Source organism: Rhinolophus sinicus, chromosome 14 (genome assembly GCF_057876585.1).
Source record: "Rhinolophus sinicus isolate RSI-liver-muscle chromosome 14, RSI-T2T, whole genome shotgun sequence".
NCBI classification, from domain to species: Eukaryota; Metazoa; Chordata; class Mammalia; order Chiroptera; family Rhinolophidae; genus Rhinolophus; species Rhinolophus sinicus.
The window spans coordinates 56351685-56374476 of NC_142514.1; the positions used below are offsets into that span (position 1 = coordinate 56351685).

Sequence of the window (22792 nt, forward strand, 5' to 3'; positions counted from 1 at the left end):
TTCCCCAGGGACAAAACCTTTATGCATATGAATAGATGGAGAGCACACCATTGAGTCACTTCCCCTGCAGGTTGTGGGAAGGAATGCAGCCACAGAGGCAGAGGCTCTCCTTAGTCGGGGGGGTGGGGGGGGAAGTTGGGGGCTGTGCCCATCTCTATCGACCCCGGGAGTTACCCCGTGGGGAATCTTACCCATCATTGACTAGCCAGCCATCTTTTGAGGCCAAACAGGGAGACATAAGGTGCAAGCAGAAAGGTGAAACAAAGTCCCTGAAAGGATCCATCTCACAGACTCTTCTTTCTTTAGAGGCAGGTACGAGAATACAGGGTAGGCTGCTGCGTGGCAACAAAAACCTGCCTGAATACCTGCATATGGTTCATATTCTCAGGAGATATTATTTTCTTTTTCTTCTTGTTGTACCTTTCTGAATGCAGTCTTTATTTCTGGAATATTCTAACTTTAAGGGAGAGCAGCATTTTGGTGTCCTATCTCTTTGCTGAGGTCTCTTATTAGACTCCCTATCTTGTTTTTTCGTTCTTGTCGTATTTGGAGTAACTGTGCAACTAAAAATTGATGATATCTTAGATTTGATGAAATATTGTAACAGTAAATTTAATATTTACTGAGGACAGTCTCTTTGCCAGGCAGTGCTTTAAGGCTCTTTATATGTAGTAACTTATTTAAACCTTTAACAGTCGTACTATGTAAGTACTCTTGTTTCCCCACTTTCAGGTAAGAAAACAGAGGCACAAAGCGGTTAAGAATGTGCCTAGCTTTACATATAGTGACTCATTGAGTGAAGCTTGACCACCCTCAGTCTACAGATAGGCCGCTGGTGTGATATGTTTTCATTCCTGTAACGTGCTTGGCACAGTACCTGAAACTTGCCAAGCATGTGGCACTGTTGCAAGTCCCTCCCCTCGACAATGAGCCATTGTCTCTATGAGAAGCACAGAGTATTCTTTTGTTATCCACTTTTCATCCTCTGATGTGGGATTCGAGCTTTCAGTGTTATCCTGAGACAAGAGTTGGTTTTCTAAAAAATATGAATTCTTATAAGTCTTTTTATATGCCGTATAAACGGTGTTGCTTTCAGCAGTTTTGCTACCACTGAAGTCTGCACGTTTCACCAGGAACTTCTAAGCAATTCTCAGTGAAAATTCCAGTTCAACAAATGCTCAGATTCTTCTCACTCCACTTTATATTCCCCATCCAACTCCTCTTCGCCCACTCCCCAACACACCCACATCATATCTACATAGATCTCTCCAAGTGAGGTGAATTAAGAGGAAAAGAGAAAATAATGTGTGTGTTTTTCCTCTTACAGAAAGTGACCCTAATCTGAACCTTTTTGGATACTTCACCACATCATGTATATTCAGAAGAGAATGACTTTTAATTCCTCCATCCTTTCTTCTTCCTTTCCTTTATTTTTTCATTTCTTCCACAAGTATTTACCAAATGTCTTCTAAATTCAAGACACTGTGTTTGATGCTGCTTGTGGGAGAGACGTTTCTCAGCCTTTGTTCACATCCTCAAGAAAATTTTTGAAGACAAAATTATAGGGGAATCCTTCTTTTCCTCCCTCCTTCTCCTCACCTCTTTCCTCCATCTTCCTTCTCCACCCACCCTTTCCACCGCATCCCCCTCCATGAACTGGAAGCAAGGTAGGAAGGGAGGGCTTTAGGGAGGAAACACCATTTGAGCTGAGTTATATCTGCACTTGTGGAGATGGGGATGGTAGAAAATAACAGGGTGCGAGTGAGTAGCAGCCTGGACAAAGTCATAAAAACTGGATAGCCAAGGGGCTTTGGGAAATGGTGAGAAGCCCAGCCTGAAACATGGAGGGCATGAAAAGAGAGATGAAAGGTGAGACTTTCAAGTACCCAATCTTTCCTTCTTATTTCACAGGTGAGGGAAAATCATGTGAGGTGATATGTGTGAATGTGCTTGAAAAGATGAATTCTGTTCAACATAAGGCCATGTAGAATCACAGAAAAATAAGAGGTCCCACTTCATGTCATGATCATCCTCCTTATGATTGTCAATCCTTCCTTTATGACTCTCAAATGACCAGAATTGATCCGTATGCTCCACTTCACTCTTCTGAACACCTCACAAGTAAGAATTGGATTTTAAGAGATAAACTCACCTCTTTAAGAGGGCAAGATGCCCAGCAAATGTTGGCAGAAACCAACTCAGGCCAACGAGGATGCTAAGGTGGCTGAGAATCCAACAAAAGCATCTGGTCTGATTGCCTCAGTACCTTCACTGTCCCTGATTAGTTAGCACCTCTCTTCCCTCAACATCGTGCTAGGTGTCACAGGAAGAGGCCAACAAGTGGAATGGTACGTATTTTTTCCTGTAGTAAAAAGATTTAATAAAAAGACAACAACAACAAAAACCCCACAAAAACCTTGAGGACCAACTGCCCCAACATCTAATGTTGTCATCATGAGAACCAGCCATTTTGATGACATTTTTCTGTGTGTATGTGCACAGCCACACTGAGAGACAGCTTTCTGGGCCCTTCATGCTGCATACTCAATATCAATCTTGTGTTTCTGAAGAACTTTGATTTCTTTCTGCTACGTGAAAGGACATGTACTAAGCAATTCTATAAAGATGAAGAGACAGAATGAGATGTAACTGGTTTTATATAATTTTATGAAATGAAACAAACTCAGTGAATATAGCTATATCATTTTTATTTGATATTGTAGCAGTTTGAAAGTCAAATCTGGCCAGGAAACCTAATCCCCTCCTCCAACGAAATCAGGCTGATTAAAAACTCATTGACATTTTTCATTAGTTTCAAAATAGGTGTTGGAATGTTCAGTGGGACCTCTTATGTCATCTGACAAACTCATGTTAACTTGAACTTCTTTATAGTGTTTGCAGCTATAAGAAGTCTCCTTTGGGAACAAATATCCCTGAGGAAATTTTGGGTACCTATAATTTTTCCCTAGGACTAGCTTTTTGCACAGAATAATTTATGATAGCTGTACTCCCAAGAACTCTTGCCTTGGTTTTTGTTTGTTGGATTTGTAAATTCTTACTGGATTATACCCATATGAAAGTGACATGATGTGGGCTCCAAATTCTTTACATTGGTCACCATATTGATGGTGTTCTACTACTTTAACTGTTTTTTGTTTTTTTTTTTAACAAAACCATCAACATTTTGTTGACTAGTTGCATCTTCATTGATTAAAAGGATCATGGAATTGTGGAGCTGAGAAAGGAAGACATGCCATGTGGTTCCTACAAACTGCAATAAGGCTCCACACTACGGTTAAGAAAGGGCACCTAATGTTTTCTAGCAGAGGTGGAAGAATAAATGCATTATTTTCCCTGAGTGCCAACCAATGATACCCTGTAGATGTCTTTTTACTACTAGGAATAAAGCCAGATTTAGGCAAAATGAATGAAATTTGCCAACAAATTACTGATTTTGAAGCAAACGTAATCACCATGCTTCAGATCAGCCTCTTAATTTTCCATATGAATTAAGTGTTTTGTTTATTGACAAAATGTGTTATATTACAAAATCTAGTTAAGGCTAGTACTGGTTTTTAAAATTTATGAACCAGTTTTATAAGAGCATTCCCATTGGGATGAGTAACAGTTAGCAACTTAGTTAATTCAGTTACTGGAACGTAGTTTTCAGAGTCAGAATACCTGAGGTCAGTACCTGTCTTTACTATTTCCTTGCTCTGTGACTTTGGGCAAGTCACTCAATCTCTCTACATCTCTGTTTTTTTTTTGAGGGGGATGGGTCTGGAAAATGGGGATTACAGAACTATTTTTCCAACTGATAACACTCAAATATCTTCTGTTAAGACTATGATGATTTTCATACATACACTGTGTCTGGACTATTCCTAGTAGTGCTGACACTAGAAGAAAAGCTAATCTCTGAAAGTAATAACTGCAATTTTCATATTAACAATGTAATGCCCACTAGTGATATCTGATGAAATGGCCCAGTGTTGCTCTTGCCATTGTCTTTCTGGAAATGATCTTTTCCACCTCCCCCCTTCATTGACCAGACCGCTTCCAGGGTAAGCTTTCCAAAGTCAAGTCTGATCCTGTATACCCCATGCTTAAGCACTTCTTTGGATTCTACAGTGTAAGTTCAGACTCTTTGGTGAGATATACAAGACCTTCTATAATCAGATCCATTCTTGCTTCTCTAGCTCCACTCCCTCTGCCCTCTTCAAAGCCTATTCTCAAAATCTATTTTGTTTATCTGATTGCATTTTCTTCACCAGCCTCATGGATTCTGAAATGCTGCTTATTCTCCCATGTTGACCTTGTTCAAAGTTCCCTACTCTTTTCTGGATGACCTCAATAATTCTATCACCACCTATGCTGCTCTTATCTGGACTCCACTGATCTAGGAATGTCTACCTTTTTATTACCCTTTTATTCTTATTCCCCCAAGCAAATGAATGAGGTTTTCTGCAGAGTTTAGTATAGTTTAATAAGCAGGGTCCATCAATAGACAAAACAAAACAAATGAAGATTTCATTTACGTACTCTGAGCTTTGCCAATTTATCCTTGTACAAATGGAAAGAAGCTTTATTGCATTTAGGGAGAACCTAAATGCAATAAAGCAATTTGAGCTTGGCCAATGACACAAGGTAGAATTACACTGATAACACAATTTTTACATGAGAGAAGAATTTGTATTTGATAAATCAGATCACAAATAGGCAATGGGTGAGGACTCAACAGTGTGTGAGGTGGTTGAGCACTGATATAAAGAACACAATTGACACTGTATTTTATATTTATTATTCAGTAAATGAAAGCATATGGACAAAAGTGTATACCATTTTACCCTGGTAAAAAACTACTTCAGTAATTAAGTAATACTATTTAAATAGAAAGAAATACCTTTATACTGTTGTTTATCATTTATGAAAAAGAAACAAACAAACAAAAATCTAGCAACAGACTAAAGGGTAAGACTTTATTCTGTGGCTAAACACTAACTAACTTTGTGGTAGAAAAAATAAAAACATGTAAATGTAAATATAGCTTCCAAATACGCTAGGTCAAAATTTCTGCACTTGTTTTCTCCCTAAATCATGAATTCTCTGTGGGTTTTGTTTTGAAATAGGTATTTCTGCTGTAAGTCTGATAAATGATATTCCAACTCTAAAGATCAAGCAACTGGAATGCCACATTTTTGACGCATATTTTTGCAACACAGAGGGGACTAAATTCTAAATGTCTCAGTTGTTAAAGGCCCCTTCAGACTTGTCTAAAATGAAGAACAAAGAAGGAGAAAGCTTTCCCCAAAGCAATTCATCAGATCTATTTGGGCACAGTGACATTCTCTGAGAGCTTGTATGGATAAGTTGCACTGAATAGTTCAAGGGTTTGCAGCTGCTTGGAATATTTGAGAAAAAATATCGATGAGTTCTTATCATACGTTTACATGGGCTGGCCAATCCTCACCAGCTGACTAAGGTCCACCAAGGCTCTGATAATTAGTAGTTATATCATAATAGTAACATCTTCTGGTTTTTGAGTGCTCACCGTGTGCCTGGAATTGTGCTCTGCAATTTCTACCCATTGTGTCACTGAATGTTCATGATTCTGACCTTAGGGGAATGACTTATTAAATGTGTGTCAGTTTTGTGCAATATAAAAGTTTGTTGAACTGAGTCTTCTACATTATAAACTTAACATGTCCTTACTGTTGTGTTTTGCTTACCTAATTGTTGGTTGTTGAATCCAGGGGATGCTCTGATTACTTCAATAAAGGCAACAGTGATCATTTCCATAAACAAATTGTTAGACACAGAACACATGTATAAACAGGTAGCATCTTGAAATTTGCTGAGTGTTGATGGGCTCAAAACAGTTACTAAAACAAGCCACTGATGGAATAAACTTAAGTCAAACAATTGGAAGCAGGGCGTTGTGGTGTGTTAAATGGTAATTTCAAATAAAATGAAGTAATTGATATATTTTCACATGGTTGGAAAGTGAAGAATATGTCAGAATTATAAAACGTGGCACTTTCATACATTTATCCTTTCATTATCCTAATGTAAGATAGATAGAACAGATAATTGCATCTGAATTAATGTATTTGGCTTAGTATTTTTTGTTTTATGATTAGAACCCTGTATTTCCCTAGCATCATATCCCACTATATATAGTCTACATATTCTTTTACCAAATGACTTGTAGGTTTCTGACCAAATTAAGACCTTTCAAACTTCTATGCTATGGTGTTCCCTCTGCTTGGAGTGCCCTTCCCATCTTCACTTTCTCACTCCTCATTCTTCATGACTCCATTTGTATACCACCTCCTCAGGCATGCACTCCCTGAATTGTCCATCACAGGACCCCCCGCCCCTTCCTCTGGACTGCTGTGCATTCCTCTATTACCTTATTTGATGAGTAGTATTACACTTTTCTGTCTACTTGCCATTTGTGACTCTTTGGAAACATGGTGTGTGTTTTTGGTTTTATTTCTGTTTTTCAGCACCTCACCAAAACTTTACCGAGTATGGATTTAATGAGCAATTGTGACTTGAAAGAGTAAATACTTTCCTATGCTATGCATATTAGTATTTTGTTCGTTCCCCAACTCCCACATATCTCTCTCTCTCTCTCTCTCTCTCTCTCTCTCTCTCTCTCTCTGCATACTGGTGTGTGTAAACTTCAAAAAGCCTCATCCATGGTTTTTGTTGTAATTGCTAAAGCTCAAGGTCATGATCTGGTGGAAGTGACTACTAGAAAAATGCACATCCATGTCAAATCCTGTTGTCCTTGCCGCCTGGAGCACAGAATGTGCTTGAAGTTATACTTTTTCTAGTGATATTTCAGGGAGATATTTATATCAGCACTTTGAGAGTGCTTTCATGTTAAACAGGTATATGAAAGCATGAAGAAAGGTAAAGAATAAGGTCCAGGCAACACAACAGAAATTAGGCTGGAAGCCTGAACTATAAAAGGAACACCTCTGCCCGCTGCAGAATATGATTCCAGGTCGAGCACAGAGAAGTCAGAGCCAGGCTTTCAACTCCCCATTTGCTCACCTCATCCTCTCTGTGCTCATTACTTCTTTCCATTTGCTAGAACATGGGAGGCAGACATGGATTACTAGGGAGCAGGCTTTTGCAACTACTCCATTTTGAAGTTTCTCTCAAAATGATTGATTTATTTTCTTTTCATGCATGCATTATGTATGTGTTACTATGTGTGATCAGATATTTCAGAAAGGCTATCTATATCATTGTCACCAAGGCCCCAGCCATGCAGGGCATTGCAGCAACCAAGAGAACCAGAGAGCCATGCTAGACTCTGGAATAGACAAAGACACAAATCCCATCTGGGTCTCCTTCAAAGCAAGCTACTCTTTTACAACACGCTATCAGTTGGTGATAAAAAGGTTTTTACCTGTTTACTTAATGGGTGACTGGCCTCTTTGCTTTTATTTAGCCATCTGTTCTGGTCTATGTTCTTAAACTTGTAAGATCCATCACCTCATTTAAGCTGTTACCTTGACACAGTGCAATGTTGTGGACATAATGATTCCACAGAGGAGCAAATTAAAATGGTTTTTCATGATTAGAAGGTTAAATGAGGTAATGCTGTGGTAGTTAGTGGTGAGACAAGGGGTTTTGAGCAGGCAAAACTCAGGGACTTTCAGGGCTGGCTAGACAGAGGGATGGGCTTTTACACATTAAAGGGGCTGAGTAAGAGCAAAGACTTTGGGTGTCTCTGATTTTAGGGGACTTACTCTACTGCTCTTACAGAGACTGAAACCATGGGTCCAGGGAGGATGCAGGGGCTGGTTTTGGGTTTCTTTTCTCCTTTTGGGACATTCGGTGAAGAGCAAAAGGAAGCTAATTACATCAGGAAGGGGTAAGCTGAAAACACAGCAACATTCAGTCATTCCCATAAAGTTATTTGTCTGCCCTTAAGTTTGAAGAAAAATCGGGGGCCAAACCCAACTTCATGGAGAAACATTTCATTGTGTCCTCATCCTGGAGTTCAAGGCAGAGTTGTTTCTGATGTCTGCCTTCTGCTCTAGACTTGACCTTCCACCTGACTCCTTGGCAGCTCTATCCAGATGACCCACCAGTCTGTGACAACGAGGACTTTATCTAATGGCTTTATCTTCTTGCTCTCTTAAAGCAGTGCTTGCTCTGACCACTCTGGTTTCCCCTGATATGACCAGTATTATTGCAGCTACTTAAACTCAAAATATCAGGGATCTCTGAATTTTCTGTCTTTGACTTCTACCCAATCAGTAGCCAAGTTCTCTACCTTCCACCAAAATTGAATTTCTCATGTCTTTTTCTACTTTTTTTAATTCCCTCTGCCACTTCTCTAGTTTTCATCCCTCATTACCTCTATTTTATCCAATTGGAATTCCCTCCTAACTAGTTGCTGCCTATCTATAGTTTTCTCTGCTCCTAGCATCTTAAACACTGATGTTTTATTATAATTTATAACTGTCACCTTTAAAATATTAAACAAACAAACTAGCAAGCAAAAGCCTTCTTTGGTTTTCTGTCACCTAGAAAACTCAGTAGACTTCTGAGCTTGGTATCTCAGCAGTCTATAAATTTATTGTTTGTGTTTCCAGCTTTTTCTTTTTCTCCATGCCCCAGTAAGACAAAGAGCTATGTGGCTATGAATAACCCCATGTTTTCTTGCCTCTTTGCTCTGTTTCTTTCACCTAGAAAGCTCTGCTTACACATCTGTACTGATTAAAACTCATGCATTTTGTCAAACTCAGTCTCAAATACTGAGTCTCTGCTTTCCCCACCCCATTTAGATGCAGTTGTTCCTGCTCTTGTTCCACAGCAATTTAGGGGGATGTTCTTATGCTTCTTGGCATGGATTTTCTTCCTACTCTTATTATCAGCTTGTTGAATCTTACTTTTGCATATTCTATAGCACAGACAATGTTTCCTGCATGTAGAGGGTGCTAGATAAAGACACAGAATAATGCTTGAAAATGAGACTTTGTCGACAAGAATGCAAGAAATCCACACATTCATTTGTTCACTCAAGTGTTTGTTGGGTGCCTATACTACAGAAAATACTGTGTCAAGGACCTGGAATACAGAGGTCAGTGTGACACAGTACATCCCAATTCTCCAGGAACTCACAATTACATGGAATAAAAGTAATATAAACAATTGTACAATGGAAAATGTACAACAATAGAATTGCCTTCAAGGTATGGGAGTGGTGGGTTGTTTTTTTTTACCTCTAGTAGGGTAGGTAGGTCGGGGGTGAAGAGATGACAGTGGGGTGGGAATTGAGCAGTTAGGAAAGGCTTTCTATAGTTGAGAATGTGTTTTGAGTTTTGAAAACTGAATAGGAGTTGCCAAGGAAGATAGGGAGGTAAGGAAGGGTAGGAATGGAATGGAAAGGTAACCCAAGAAAAGTTGCTCTGCTTGCTTGCCCTCAGAGGCTCAGCACACTAAGGTATCCTGAGCACCAAAGCATTATTTTCTGTCTCCAGGTACAAATATACTAAATGACAGAGTCCTTTGACACTTTTGGGGAAGAAAAAAGGGAGCGGAATAAAGAAACCTCTCTGTAACTGCTTTTGGTTGAAAGTCATTCATTCATCCTTCTTATTTTCTTTCTTTCTTTCTTTTTCTTTTTTTTTGTAGAGAAAGTCCGTGATTGCAGTGAGCTTCATAGCAGCATTTCTCTTCCTGCTGGTTGTGCGCCTTGTAAATGAAGTGAATTTTCCACTGCTACTAAACTGCTTTGGACAACCTGGTGCAAAATGGATACCATTCTCCTACACATACAGGCGGCCCCTTCGAACTCACTATGGATACATAAATGTGAGGACACAAGAGGTAAGACCTCAGAGGGATTCAAGGGTATCCATGGTAACAGCTTTTCTTTAGGAACAAGACAGCTTCCTATCACTGAACTTCCTCTCTCTGCCCCCGTGAGCTTTTTTGGGTCCCTGGCATTTTTCTGCTTTCTCATTCTTAGAAATTTACTGATACATGTCTAAAGTCTGCTGCCCCTCCTGCATCAACTCTTCTGATGCACTGGCTTCATGTGGAGTTGAGGAAGCAATTGCCTGTTTTCCTGGTGGCTTGTGGCATAACATACGTATCTTTCCATTTATTAACTCTGATCAGCAGTGACCAGCTAGAGAACTGGCTGGCTTTATTTACTGGAGGTCAGCTGGTTGGGGACAGCTCTTTGTAGAATGGCAGAAAAGCATTCGTACTCTTTAAAACACATAATCCTTAGATGTGGAGCTGAAAAATGGCCAAGCTGACTTTAAAATTCTCAGTGGCTGCAGAGATAATGGGATTTAAAGAGTTTTCAAATTGAAAGGGGTTAAAATCATTTAAATCCTATAATCACTGAACCTCTAAATTGGTGGTACAGAAGAGGCTGGCAGTACATTGACAACTAGAAAGTGTACACTTAAGCTAGCACTTTTGCAAGAAAAGATTTGTATCATGGAGTGAAGGAAAAAATAATGAACCTCACAAAATGTGTGAAGTATATGGAAGTTGTTCATAAAATTGTTTTCACTATTTCTATGGAGTGGGATGAATGTGAGGTTAATATTCATAGATGCAAAGTCCAAGCCTGTTTGAAGTTTTTGATGACAAAGGTACAGAGCACCAGTTTGTCTACCTCACTGAGAAGAGTTTTGGATCAAATCCCACTGAAAGGTCATTTTGTAAAGAATACTAGAGAGGAGAGTTATGCACTGAATGTTACTCCTGTTCTGAGAGTTATTCTTAGCATCCAGGGAGGGATGTTGAGAGCTGGCTGGGTTCATCACCTTGTGTAGGCAATATCATACCTGAGTCATTGCTTCTGGTTAATTTGATTCTTTGAAAATGGTTTCTGTATCTGCAGGATTTACAGGCTTTTTATTAGACCTTTATGTTTAAAAAGAAAAAAAGGCACCATTAATAACACATAAATTCTTAGGAGCCATGCTTGATGTTTATCCTTTAATTGGTTTTAAATTAAGTTTTTTTAAAGTGTCTATTGCTTGAATTTGTTGCGTATCCTAATAAATTGATTACCTATATAAAGATTATCTAAGAGAACAGTTTGTCTCACTCTTGTGTTTCGTGATTTTTATTTCTGACTGTCATTTAATATTCTGTAGCATTATTGGATGATGTTACTCATTTCACAAGTGCCTGTCACAGGCAGAAAGTGAAACATGCGACTGAAGCGTTTCACAATTACTCTCGTGAGAGAAATCCCACCAAAAAATCAAGGACCCTTTCATTTGTTTAAATATTAATGGATTGGGTTTTGGAATGTGAAGGGAAAAACTGACCTGGGGAGGCAGTTATTGACTTAGCCATGTTAACCAGGCCATCTTTGATATTCTTTAGGTGTAGTTTTGAGTGCAAGGGCTTTGCCACAGGATATTGATCATTACTTTGATCCTGCAGAGGTTATTTCTGGGGAGGAAACATGATTGCTGGAAAGAGTTTTTAGGCTTTGGAGGTGCACAGGCTTGGTTTGAGTGCCACTTAAAAATGGGGATGACGACATCAGCTGGCAAAGTAATTATGGGGATTAAAGAGGACAACGTGCGTGAGGTGCTCGGTTCCACACTAATGTTCAGTCAATGAGTCTCTTACTCACCCTAAACTTGTCAGTTATGATTTGAAGTGCTCAGTATGAGTAACACCAAAATACCAAAGTCCAGCATACCAGGCTTTTAATTTAAATTTTAAAGACTCTGGACTCAGGGCGATAAACTTACAAAGGCATTCCCAATCTCATTAAAAATCAGGGTTTTGTAACTTAAAACCACAATGAGAAAAGAAAAAAAAAAAATCACACGGAGGTGTCCCTACACACTAAATACCAGATTGGCAAAAAATTAGGAATATAACAATACCAAGTGTTGGTAAGGATGTGGAACCATAGGAACTCTTGTACGCTGGTAGGGGGAGTAAAAATTGAAAGAACCACTTTGGCAAAAATAGCTTCCTGGTATCGAGTAAAGTTGGAGATCTACATACTCCATACCCCATGCGCCAACATTTCTGGTGATCAATATATCCACTTAGAGACACTCATGGAGTAGGAGGCATGGGCGGCATGTGTGGCAGCATTGTTCACAATCATTAGTACCTGAAAGCAACCCAAATATCTATCAGTAGGAGAATGGATTAAAACTGTGCTACATAGGCCTTGAGTGCTGGAGTCAGCCCCCTTATATGCTGATCCCTCAGACAGGACTGTGGGTCACAAGGGGTCCATGTGGAGCCTGAATTCTTCCCTCTCCGAAAGCTATGGCTCTGGTCTACATCTGGGGCCCTGGGGCCTGAGGCTTGCGTCTTTGCACTTCCCTCTGCCCTCCTCCCCCGCTAGTCAAATTTGTCCACCTTTAGATGATTCACAGTGCGAGTCTCCAGGCATACTTGTGTGATGTGCTGGGAGTCCTTTGCTGAAGTATAGCTGTTCAATCTGTTGTAACTTCCAGAGGAGATTTCAAGACGCACCCCTCATACCACCATTTGTGTGTCAAACCCAATTTGTACTTCTTGATCCCTTCCCTTTTGTCACCTGTTCCCCCAAGCCCCTTGCCATCTGGCAACTGTCAAAATGTTCTCTGTTATTTATGAGTCTGCTTCTATTTTCTTTGTTCATTAATTTTGTTTTTCAGATTCCACATATGAGTGAAATCATGTGGCATTTGCCTTTCTCTGTCTGACTCACTCAACTCAGCATAATATCCATCCATGTTGCTGCAGATGGCATGATTTCATTTTTTATGGCTGAGTAATATTCCAGAGTATGTATGTACCAACTTTTCTTTATTTATTCATCCATTGGTGGAGGCCCAGCTTACCTCCATGTGTTGGCTATCTTAAAACAAACAAACAAAAAAACAAACACAAATTGTGCTACATACACTGAAATACCATGCAGCCATAAAAATTAAGAAACCTCAGCTGTATGTTATGATATGGGTGAATCATACACAAACATAACTTTAAGCAAAAGACGCAAGAATAAAAGAGTATACACAATATGATTCTATTAATAGATCACAAGGAGAGGCAAAACTAAACAGTGTTGCTTAGGAACATACATACGAAATAAAACTAAAAAGAAAAAAAAAGTAAGGAAATTATTATCATGTAAGTGAGAAGAGCAGTTTACCTCTGAGAAAAAAATGTGTGGTTTGTGATCAGCGTGGGTTTCTGGGATCTCAACAATATCCTATCTCTCCATCCAGTTGGAAGTTATAAGGAAGTTCACATTCTAAATATTGTTTTAAGTATACATTTATGTTGTATGTACTTTTCTGCATGTCTGTTTTATAATAAAAAATTCAAAATATATTCTGAGCACAGTAGGATATTTATTGACCAGGAATTACACAAAGCATTTCATTTAATTTAACAGCAAGAAATAGCTAAACAAAAGCAATGAGGCATTAAGCTATTTAAAACGACTAGAAATATTGGAAATAGGCGACTTCATTTTATGCGAAGACTAGCAGATCTGCGGGTGACATATTGTTCCAGTCTGTGTATGATAGAAAGAGAAGCCCCGTATTGTAACGTGCGTGCAGGTGATGAGCAGAAAATTGTGCCTGGAAGTTGAAAAACAGCATCACACCCAGAGAGAATGAAAGATTTTCCTCCAAACTCAAACAGTTCTAGGCTAAAGTGACAGGAAAGCAAAACTGGGGGGGGGGGGGTCTCTACCTCCCTCATTGATTTCATCTTTCCTTCTCACAATTCTACCCCCGCTTCCCCCGTCCCCACCTCCCCAGTATCTGAGCTCCACTCTTACTCCCAAATGCTTTGTGCGTTGGTCTTCGCTAAATCATGACTTCAGGTGTGATCCTTCCCAGAGAGAGCTACATTAAATAAGACGCAGGAGAAAAAAAGCTTCAAGAGCCAAAATGATATAGCTGAAATAATAGGTGGTATATATGATGTTCTGGGGCAAATAGCTTTAATAGTGACCTTCAAACCTTGCTTCGGAGGCAGCCACACACTCCTGTGTCCCTATTCATGCTGTTCTAATCTAGAAAAAGGTCAATAGCCTTGGTTGAGCTGAGTCAAGTTGTCTATTTTAAGATGTTCGTCCTTGAGGTTTTCTCAGAAGTTCTCAGAAGAAAGTGTGTGCTTTCTAGAAACCACTGTACTTTCAAGATTTTTTTTTTAAAACACGTAGACATGCCAGCAGTAATTTCCAGACCTGGTGTATCTGCAAACATGATCATTTTTGATGAGGTTTTATTGGCTGATCCTTTAACTGGGCCAGACATTGCTGCCAAGAAAGATGTTGAGTGGAAATGTTTACGAGAAAGTATGTCTCTCTACTACTGTCTGAAACAAAGTGGGGGTAGGGGTGGCTGAATTAGGGGGAACACTTAGTGGACACAGTGGAGAGCTGAGTTGCTTGGAAGCAAAATCTGATTCTCTGGTTATCTTTAATAATTAGATGAGTTCCAGTCCCTTTGGTTTGGCACACGTGGAAATGCAGGCAGTCTCATAAATCTGTGACAGTCGGCTCTGAAGGCCTCACATATAGTAAATTATACCCAGTTCAAACTCATCTTCATTTTATCAGCTCACCTAGTTTTTGAATGATCTGTTCCCAAGGGAAGTACAAGAAGTAACAGTATAAGTAACATAGGAAAGATAAACATGTGGACTTGCTTATATTTCAAATTGTTGGAGTATATTTTTTCCTTATCCAAACTCGTAAGAAGGAATATGTTGTGAAAACCATGGGGACCGTTCTAGAAGAGTTAAATTGAAAGAATTAGTTAGATTACCTTCCCCACGCTGTAATGCCAGATGTAATGCAGTTGGTGATCGGCTCCTACCCTTTGCCCTGTCTCTTTCCCTTTCTTAACCAGTAAGGGAGTAAGTTGTTATATTTGTAGGAGGGGACGTCTTTAGCAGCAGGGAAACAAAATGAGTGCCAGCTAACTGGGTGAGTGCTGAAATCCTGAAGTCTCTACTGGCCACAGAACCCAAAATTCCTCAAGGGTACTTATGTAGTGCCAAACCGAAGCTTAGACCAGGAGTGATTTACATTTTGCAACAGGGTCTATATTTGCCTTGCTCCCCACCCCATTTAATTTCCTGACCCACTAGCTGTTCAGACATGCCCTGCCAAGTGATTACTGTGTTAGTGATACAACCCTCCATTTAAACAGGACTGAATTTGCAGGGACCTCATCTATATACTTAGGGCAGTTATAATATTATCAAATGACCTTGGACATAGTAAAAAAGCATAATGTATATGTTTTTTGGGGAAAAACCCCCACTCATATCTATGCTTGACAATATCCCGTGAACTCTGCTTTTCCTTAATGTAAACTTTAATATACATTTTAAATTGATTAATGATAGCAAGTAGAGAAGGTGTTAACTACTAAGGTACCACAGGGCTTTGTTCAACATAATCATTGTTTCTCCCTGTTGTGATCCTGGCAGATTTTGAGAAAAGGGGAGAAAGTGAACTTCAGGCTAGATTCTGTCTGTGGTTTCCAGACCATGAAATCAGTCATCCTGGGTTGTTTGTGTGTTTTTATGTTTGTTTGTTTTTTGTTGGATGACCTGGTATGAAGACATTTGCTCAGGGCAAGTAACCTGCCACTCATTTACATTAGCCACTAGAGAAGAGAATCAAGCTCTGACAATCAATAGAATGCCACATCCATATCTTTCTGGTCATCGGTGGGGGTGATAGATATTTCTCTCAGCTCTGGTAAGAGAACCTTAACATGCTAGAGCTGCAGAGGTTTTCTCATATTTGGGGAAGAGCGACTTTTAAATGGTGCCTAAAGATGTGCTGACTGAAGAAGCACAAGGTTTCTAGAACATAGCAATCAAGTTGTAGGGCTGCATATTGATTTGCTTACCAATTTAATAAGGCCAAAACAGGCCTCTTTAAAAAATGAGAACATTTTAACGCCTCAAGTAGACTAAATAAGAATACTTAGGATCAGTTGCTGTGATAGACAGGCCGTGCTAGTCTAATTAAAGATGTGCATGACATATTGATGTTGCAATAGAATTTCCCAAATTGTGGTTATAGCTACAATTAAGGAACAGAGCTGACTTTCTTGGCAATAAAAGCACACGTTCCACACATTCGAATAAATGTCCACATGTAACTAAAGCTGACATGAATAGGTTTTCTATATTTGGGAATATAGGCTTTGGATTTTGCATAAGTATATTGAGAACAATTATATGCAAATATATGTTCCAAAAGTTTAAAGCTAATCAATTTAATTGTTAATTAAAATCTGAGTATTCACATTTGTATGATTGTAAAGCAGAAGAAATTTCAACTGTTAAATTGTTATAGGAAAGGAAACAACTAAATTAACATATAATAAAGATTACTTATTTGGCATGTGCATACTGGATTAATCATTTTGAAGATAATTTGTCTTTTTCCTAAGTATGAGGGCATATATTTGCTGAGTGGAAAAGAGATTGTATTTCCCAGTCTGGTTGTAAAATAGCTACTCCCAAACCATGGCCATATCTCAATGCAATTTATACTCTACTACCAAATGGGAGAGATGGATATCAATGGGGGTTCAAACAATTCCAAAAAGCTTTTGTGAGAGAGGTGAGATGTGTGTAGAAGGATTTGGATGGGATAGAGAGAGAAGAAACAACAGAGTTGGGGATGTAGGAGAGGTTTCCCTTCTTCCCTTCTTCTAGGTCTTTGGCTGGCCTAATAATTAAATTGACATAAAACAGATTACCAGGAGAAAAATAAATTTGATCTTGTATGGGAACCCTACAAAGATAAGAGACTCAAAATGCAGCCAGACAGTTGAGCCAGACGGTTGAGCTAAGGAAAGGGATCAGAGTCTGGGGCTTCAGAGGGGAAAAAGGCAATTCATAGGGAGATAAGAACAGCTGTTTGGTAAACAAATGTTGGCCCTGCCATGCAGGTAATTTTTTCAGATGAAAAAAGTTATCTCTGTTGTCACAAATGGCAAGTTTTCATTCTTTTTTTATGGCTGAGTAATATGCCCTTGTATGTATGTACCACATGTTCTTTATCCAATTGTCTATCGATGTACACTTAAGTTACTTCCATATCTTAGCTATTGTAAAAAATGCTGCAGTGAACATAGGGATGAATATATCTTTTCAAATAAGTGTTTTGGATTTCTTTGGATAAATACCCAGAGTGGGATTGCTGGGTCATATGGAGTTCTAGTTTTAATTTTTTGAGGAAATGCCCTACTGTTTTCCATAGTGGCTGCACCAATTTGCAATCCCACCAACAATGCATGAGCGTTCCTTTTTCTCCATGTCCTCGCCAATACTTATTGTTTGTGGATTTATTGATGGTAGGCATTCTGACAGGTGTGAGCTGATATCTCATTGTGGTTTTAATCTGCATTTCTCTGAAGATTAGTAATGTTGAGCATTTCTCCATTGGTGATACCTATGTCTTCTTTCGATAAATGTCTATTTGGATTCTCTGCCAATTTTTAAATTGGATTATTTGGGTTTTTTTGGTGTTAAGTTGTACGAGTTCTTTATATATTTTGGATATTAACCCCTTATCAGATATATCACTGGTGAATATCTTCTCCCATTCAGTAGATTGTCTTTTTGTTTTGTTGGTTTGCTTGCAGCAACATGGATGGATTTAAAGAGTATTATGCAAAGTGAAATAAGTCAGACAGAGAAAGATAAATATCTTATGATCTCACTTATATGCAGAATCTAAAAAACAAAATAAATGAACAAACGAAACAGAAACAAACTCATAGATACAGAGAACAAACTGATGGTTGCCAAATGGGAGGGCGTTAGGGAGCTGAGTGAAAAAAATGAAGGGATTAAGAAGTACAAACTGGCAGTTACAAAAGTTATGAAGGGGATCATTTTGTAAGTTATATAGATGTCTAATCACTATGCTGTACACCTGAAACTAATATAATATTGAACGTAAACTATAACTGAAAAAAAATGTTATCTCTGGTAATAATAGCTCTCTTCCTGGTACAGGCCCTCTTTCTAATGTTAATTTCCCTTAGAAAAGGAGGGCTTCTACTTTGTTTTTAAACTTCCTGTGTCAGTCAGAAGCTTCTTAATCAGCTCAAAAGAATCCCCATGCCAAAGAGGCACATGTTGGGGTGGTACATTCTGCTACCCTTCGGGGAAAAGAGCAAAAGCAGCAGTTCAGAATGGACATTGTTCACTTTCCTTTGCCCCTAATAGGCCAAGGGCACTGCACCGGAAGTCACAATAAGCTGCTGTCTACACTGGTAATCACCGCCGCCTCACTCTGTTGATCCATTTCTTACCTCTCTCAGGTTTCATTACCTTTTGTTCTAATCTCTGGGCTCCTCACTTTGTTTGACTGGTTATCCAGTCCTGGAGTGCTCTTACCTTGGTCCTGCTGCCCCCAAAACTACATAGGCAGTCACTTATAATGCTGCCCTCTGTGTACCCCTGACATGTATGTGGCACCCCATGCCCAAGGGTCTCCTGAGGCACTGCTGCAGGCCTGCATGATCCTCTCTCTTTCCAGAAAAGGAAATCAGAACCATGTGGTGGCAATAAGTAGGCCAATCTGGCTGGGATGCAAGTTACTCTGGGGGTTAGAGCATAGAAAATGCATTCATTAGGTAATTATGAACTTGAAATGTGAATGGAAAGGGAAAACCACACAAAGAGTTTCAAGACAGTAATACATATAATATGTATATCCATCCATATTCATGAACCAATATGTAGAAATATGCAGAAAATACATACATCCATGTAATATATACATGCTCACAGAACTATTTATACGTTCTTAAATACAAAATACATAGACTATATACATATATCCTATGTTACACAATAAACTGGTGTATATATATATATATACACACAAATATATATATATATATATATATATATATATATATATATATACACACATATATATGTACACACACACACACACACACACATACAAACACATTGCCAAAAAATGTGTACACATTCTAAAAAAGGAAAAATTACGCTGATGGTAACCACTTTGAACACATCTTGTAATTGCAGAAATCAAATGTGACTTGTATCCATCTTTTGTTATTGGTATACATTGAGTATTACAATTTTGATAGTTTTTTTCCTTTCTTAAAATGTGTGTACATTTTTTTTGGCCCCCTCTGTGTATATACGTTTAGTCAGTTAGGTATATATAGTGCCTCTTATGCTTGCCTACTCTCCACTGCCCCTTTATTACAAAACAGTACCTTCCCTTCTGACCACAGGGATAGGCAGAAAATTCAGGCTAGTGAATGGCCAATCAAGTGATTGGTCAAGAGATGGACACATCGCTGAAGATGAGCCATTCTGAACCCTTCTCAGATTTTGTTGTTCTTCTGGTTAATGCTGTGGGAAAGACCCTCTTTTCTTTGATGGTAGAGTGTTGAGATGTGATTATCTGGGTGTCAGTGGCTGTGTTCCCTGGAAAGTATGAGACCAAGACATTGAGAGAGGCAGAAACCAGCTGCAGAACTAAAGTGAGGGCCTGGACAATTTCTCTAGTGCTGAGACCAGCCATTATTGAAGCCATTCTACACTTCCCTCATGATTTGGGTATATAAGTGAATAAATCCTTCTTTTTCATGTCTGCTGCTTTGAACTATACTTTGGTCACTTGCAACCAAAACAGTCCTAGCTGATATATATACATTATACAGTATAGTTACTTTATAACAGCAGCAACCAAACATTCTGAAATTCATCTTTAAACAAGGTGCTACCTGGAGGATGAGAGCAGCTATGAGGTGTGATAAAAAAGTACAGTGAATGTTTAGATTAAAAATATATATATTACATTGCCATTAATTCCTCTCAAAATTCTCCCCCTCACTTTAAACACACTTATCCTATCATTTTTGCCACTTTCTGAAGCAGTTCTGGAAGTCCTCTTTTATGAGAGTCTCTAGTTGCGCTGTCATGGCTACCTCGATATCCTGAATCCGTTCAAATTCAATACATTTATCTTTCATGGTCATTTTGAGCCAGAAGTTGCATAGTGCCAGATCGGTAAATAAGGTGGATGAGGGCACACCATAATGTTTTTTATTTGAAGGAAATTGTAGTGTACCAGAAGCAATGTGTGACATGGAACGTTGTCATAATTTATGGCACACTTTAAAACACACCTCCCTCAACTGCAGCTCACATCTGACTGACTGCACTGAACAAGTTGAAACTTGTCACACACTGTTACTAAGGTTTGGCATGCCACTTCCTGTATTGAAGATCCCTGCCTTTCCGTTGGATGGCACTCGGCAGCAGCCTTCACCGTATTTTTTGATAACACTCCATATCTTTCCAAACTCAGATTTAAAAACTGTTGGGAGGCCGAGCATGAGAAGATATCAGTCCATCAGTAAGCTCAGGTATCCACAGAGATGCATGCTGTATTTCTTCCTGCTGAGGGATACATGTTTAGGAAACTAGCTTATCTTTTGAAGGAGGAAAGTAAAGGTCACAATTTTTTGAGGTCATAAAGCCAGAAAATGGCTGGACAAGACTGATAACTTACTCAATTTCTAGTCTTACTCAACTGATAAATCACATACTTTTTTTAATTATTCAGAAGAAATCTTCCCTATTGCTATGAGGTATCACCAGTCAAGACAGATTGATTTTTGCTTTACAAATTACATTTGTTATTGATAAAACATCAATTATCACAGTTTTCAATGTATGATTGGTTCCCCAGGAAGATATAAGGAGATTTTATTCTTTACAGATCCTTAGGTAGAAAAATGCTTATTTGTCAACTGTCATGTTAACACATTTGAAAGGTGACTATTAGAAGTTCAAATATCAAGTTACCTTATCTGTGACAAAGTAAAACAAAACAGAGCACCCGTGAAAGAGCACCCTGATTTGAGAGTTGAAAAAGATGATAGAACTAGAGGCCTCCCAGTGATAAGAGTTTTTGTTCAACTTTTCTCAAGTTCCAGCTAAATAGTCTGACAGAGTAACTAGAAAGAAAGAAACAAACAAAAAACATTCATAAGTGGCAGTTAGTATTAACCATGAATACTAGTCAATCACCAAATATTTAGTAAGTACTTACTCTGTTCCAGACAATGTGCTAAGGACCAGCAATGAATCCCACTTTAAAGAAAAATTAAAAGTGGAGTTCACCAAGGAAGAGAACGCGACAGACTTGGTTACATGTATGCTGGAAAAATACCACCCACAGGGCATTGATCTTTCAGCATAACAGATTCATTCTATGGCTGTTCAAAATAGTGAATATTCAAGTAATTTCAATTAAACAATTGTATTCAATATATGGAAGACAATTTGTCACTAAATAGATGGAATCAAATTGTGATTTCTCATTTTCCAGAGTAAACTTGTAGAGGCTTACTTATGAAAGAAAAATTCATTAAAGAATTTTTATCTCAAAATTAGCTATACAGCTCCTATGTCAAATGTTATCCCAGAAGGCTTGAGAAATGGTATACCTGATTAGTTAAGTAATCTGGCTTATAGAAAGGTTTTAAGTTTTAGTAAATATATTATTGATTTAAAAGGAAAATGAAATTAAGAGTTTTGGTCTGGCAGTGTAGTGGTCTAAGATAACCTGACAATTCTGCTGTAACACCAGGACCTGCTGGATAAAATAGTATGTACCAGGGGTGCCCCAAAAATATATACAAGTGGACACTTTGGTCAGTGTCGCTCAAGCAGTAGTTTGCCATAATCAAAAGTATCTGGGCCGTCCCGGTGACTCAGGCGGTTAGAGCTCTGTGCTCCTAACTCCAAAGACTGCCGGTTTGATTCCCACATGGGCCAGTGGGCTCTCAACCACAAGGCTGCCAGTTCAATTGCTTGAGTCCCGTAAGGGATGGTGGGCTCCGCTCCCTGCAACTAAAGATTGAACATGGCACCTTGAGCTGAGCTGCCACTAAGCTCCCAGATGGCTCAGTTGGTTGGAGCACGTCCTCTCAACCACAAGGTTGCCAGTTCGACTCCCGCAAGGGATGGTGGGCTGTGCCCCCTGCAACTAGCAACAGCAACTGGACCTGGAGCTGAGCTGCGCCCTCCACAACTAAGACTGAAAGGACAACAACTTGAAGCTGAACTAAGATTGAAAGGACAATGACTTGGAAAAAAAAAAAATCCTGGAAGTACACACTGTTTCCCAATAAAGTCCTGTTCTCCTTCCCCAATAAAATATTAAAAAAACAAACAAAACAGAAGTGTCTGGATGCTGATGATAACCACTTTGAGCACCTCTTGTAATTGCAAACGTCAAATATGACTTGTATTCACTTTTTGTTATTGGTATATATTGAATATTACAATTTTGATACAATTTTCCTTTGTTAAAATGTATTTACATTTGTTTGGCACCCTCTATATTATTTAATGCCCAGCTAGCCTTGCCAGAAAGAAGGAAAATTTTCAGGCACCATAAACTGAGAAGGTATCCAAAGAGAGGTAGGTATGAAGGTTGATGGTGTGGTTTCCTGGGAGTTTATCAGTATTAATAATTGAGGGGATGGGTAATTTCAACCCTATAGGACAGAAGGCGAGGCCTGGGTTCAGCAAAGGTAGAAAATAAGATACCCTCAATACTTACCCCCCACCACAATAGACCTAAACATGGGTCTTGAGTGAAAGGGTAGGCTAGGAAAGAAACCATGAACACTGGCACCGAGAACAGACAAGGAAGCTTATGTATTGTATCTTTGGTCTTTGGATAACAAAAAATTATCCCTGGAAATTAGAAATGCTA

At 38.9% G+C, this 22792-nt stretch overlaps 1 protein-coding gene across 2 annotated transcripts in view; it reads left to right on the plus strand.

Moving 5' to 3' along the window:
- Window positions 1–22792, plus strand: part of ST6GALNAC3 (ST6 N-acetylgalactosaminide alpha-2,6-sialyltransferase 3) — a 521545-nt gene that overhangs the window by 213139 nt on the left and 285614 nt on the right. For both annotated transcript variants that reach the window (XM_074334964.2, XM_074334965.2), the window contains exon 2: window positions 9664–9858. In XM_074334964.2, the coding sequence (XP_074191065.1) occupies window positions 9664–9858 (195 nt within the window). The remainder of the gene's footprint in view (window positions 1–9663; window positions 9859–22792) is intronic.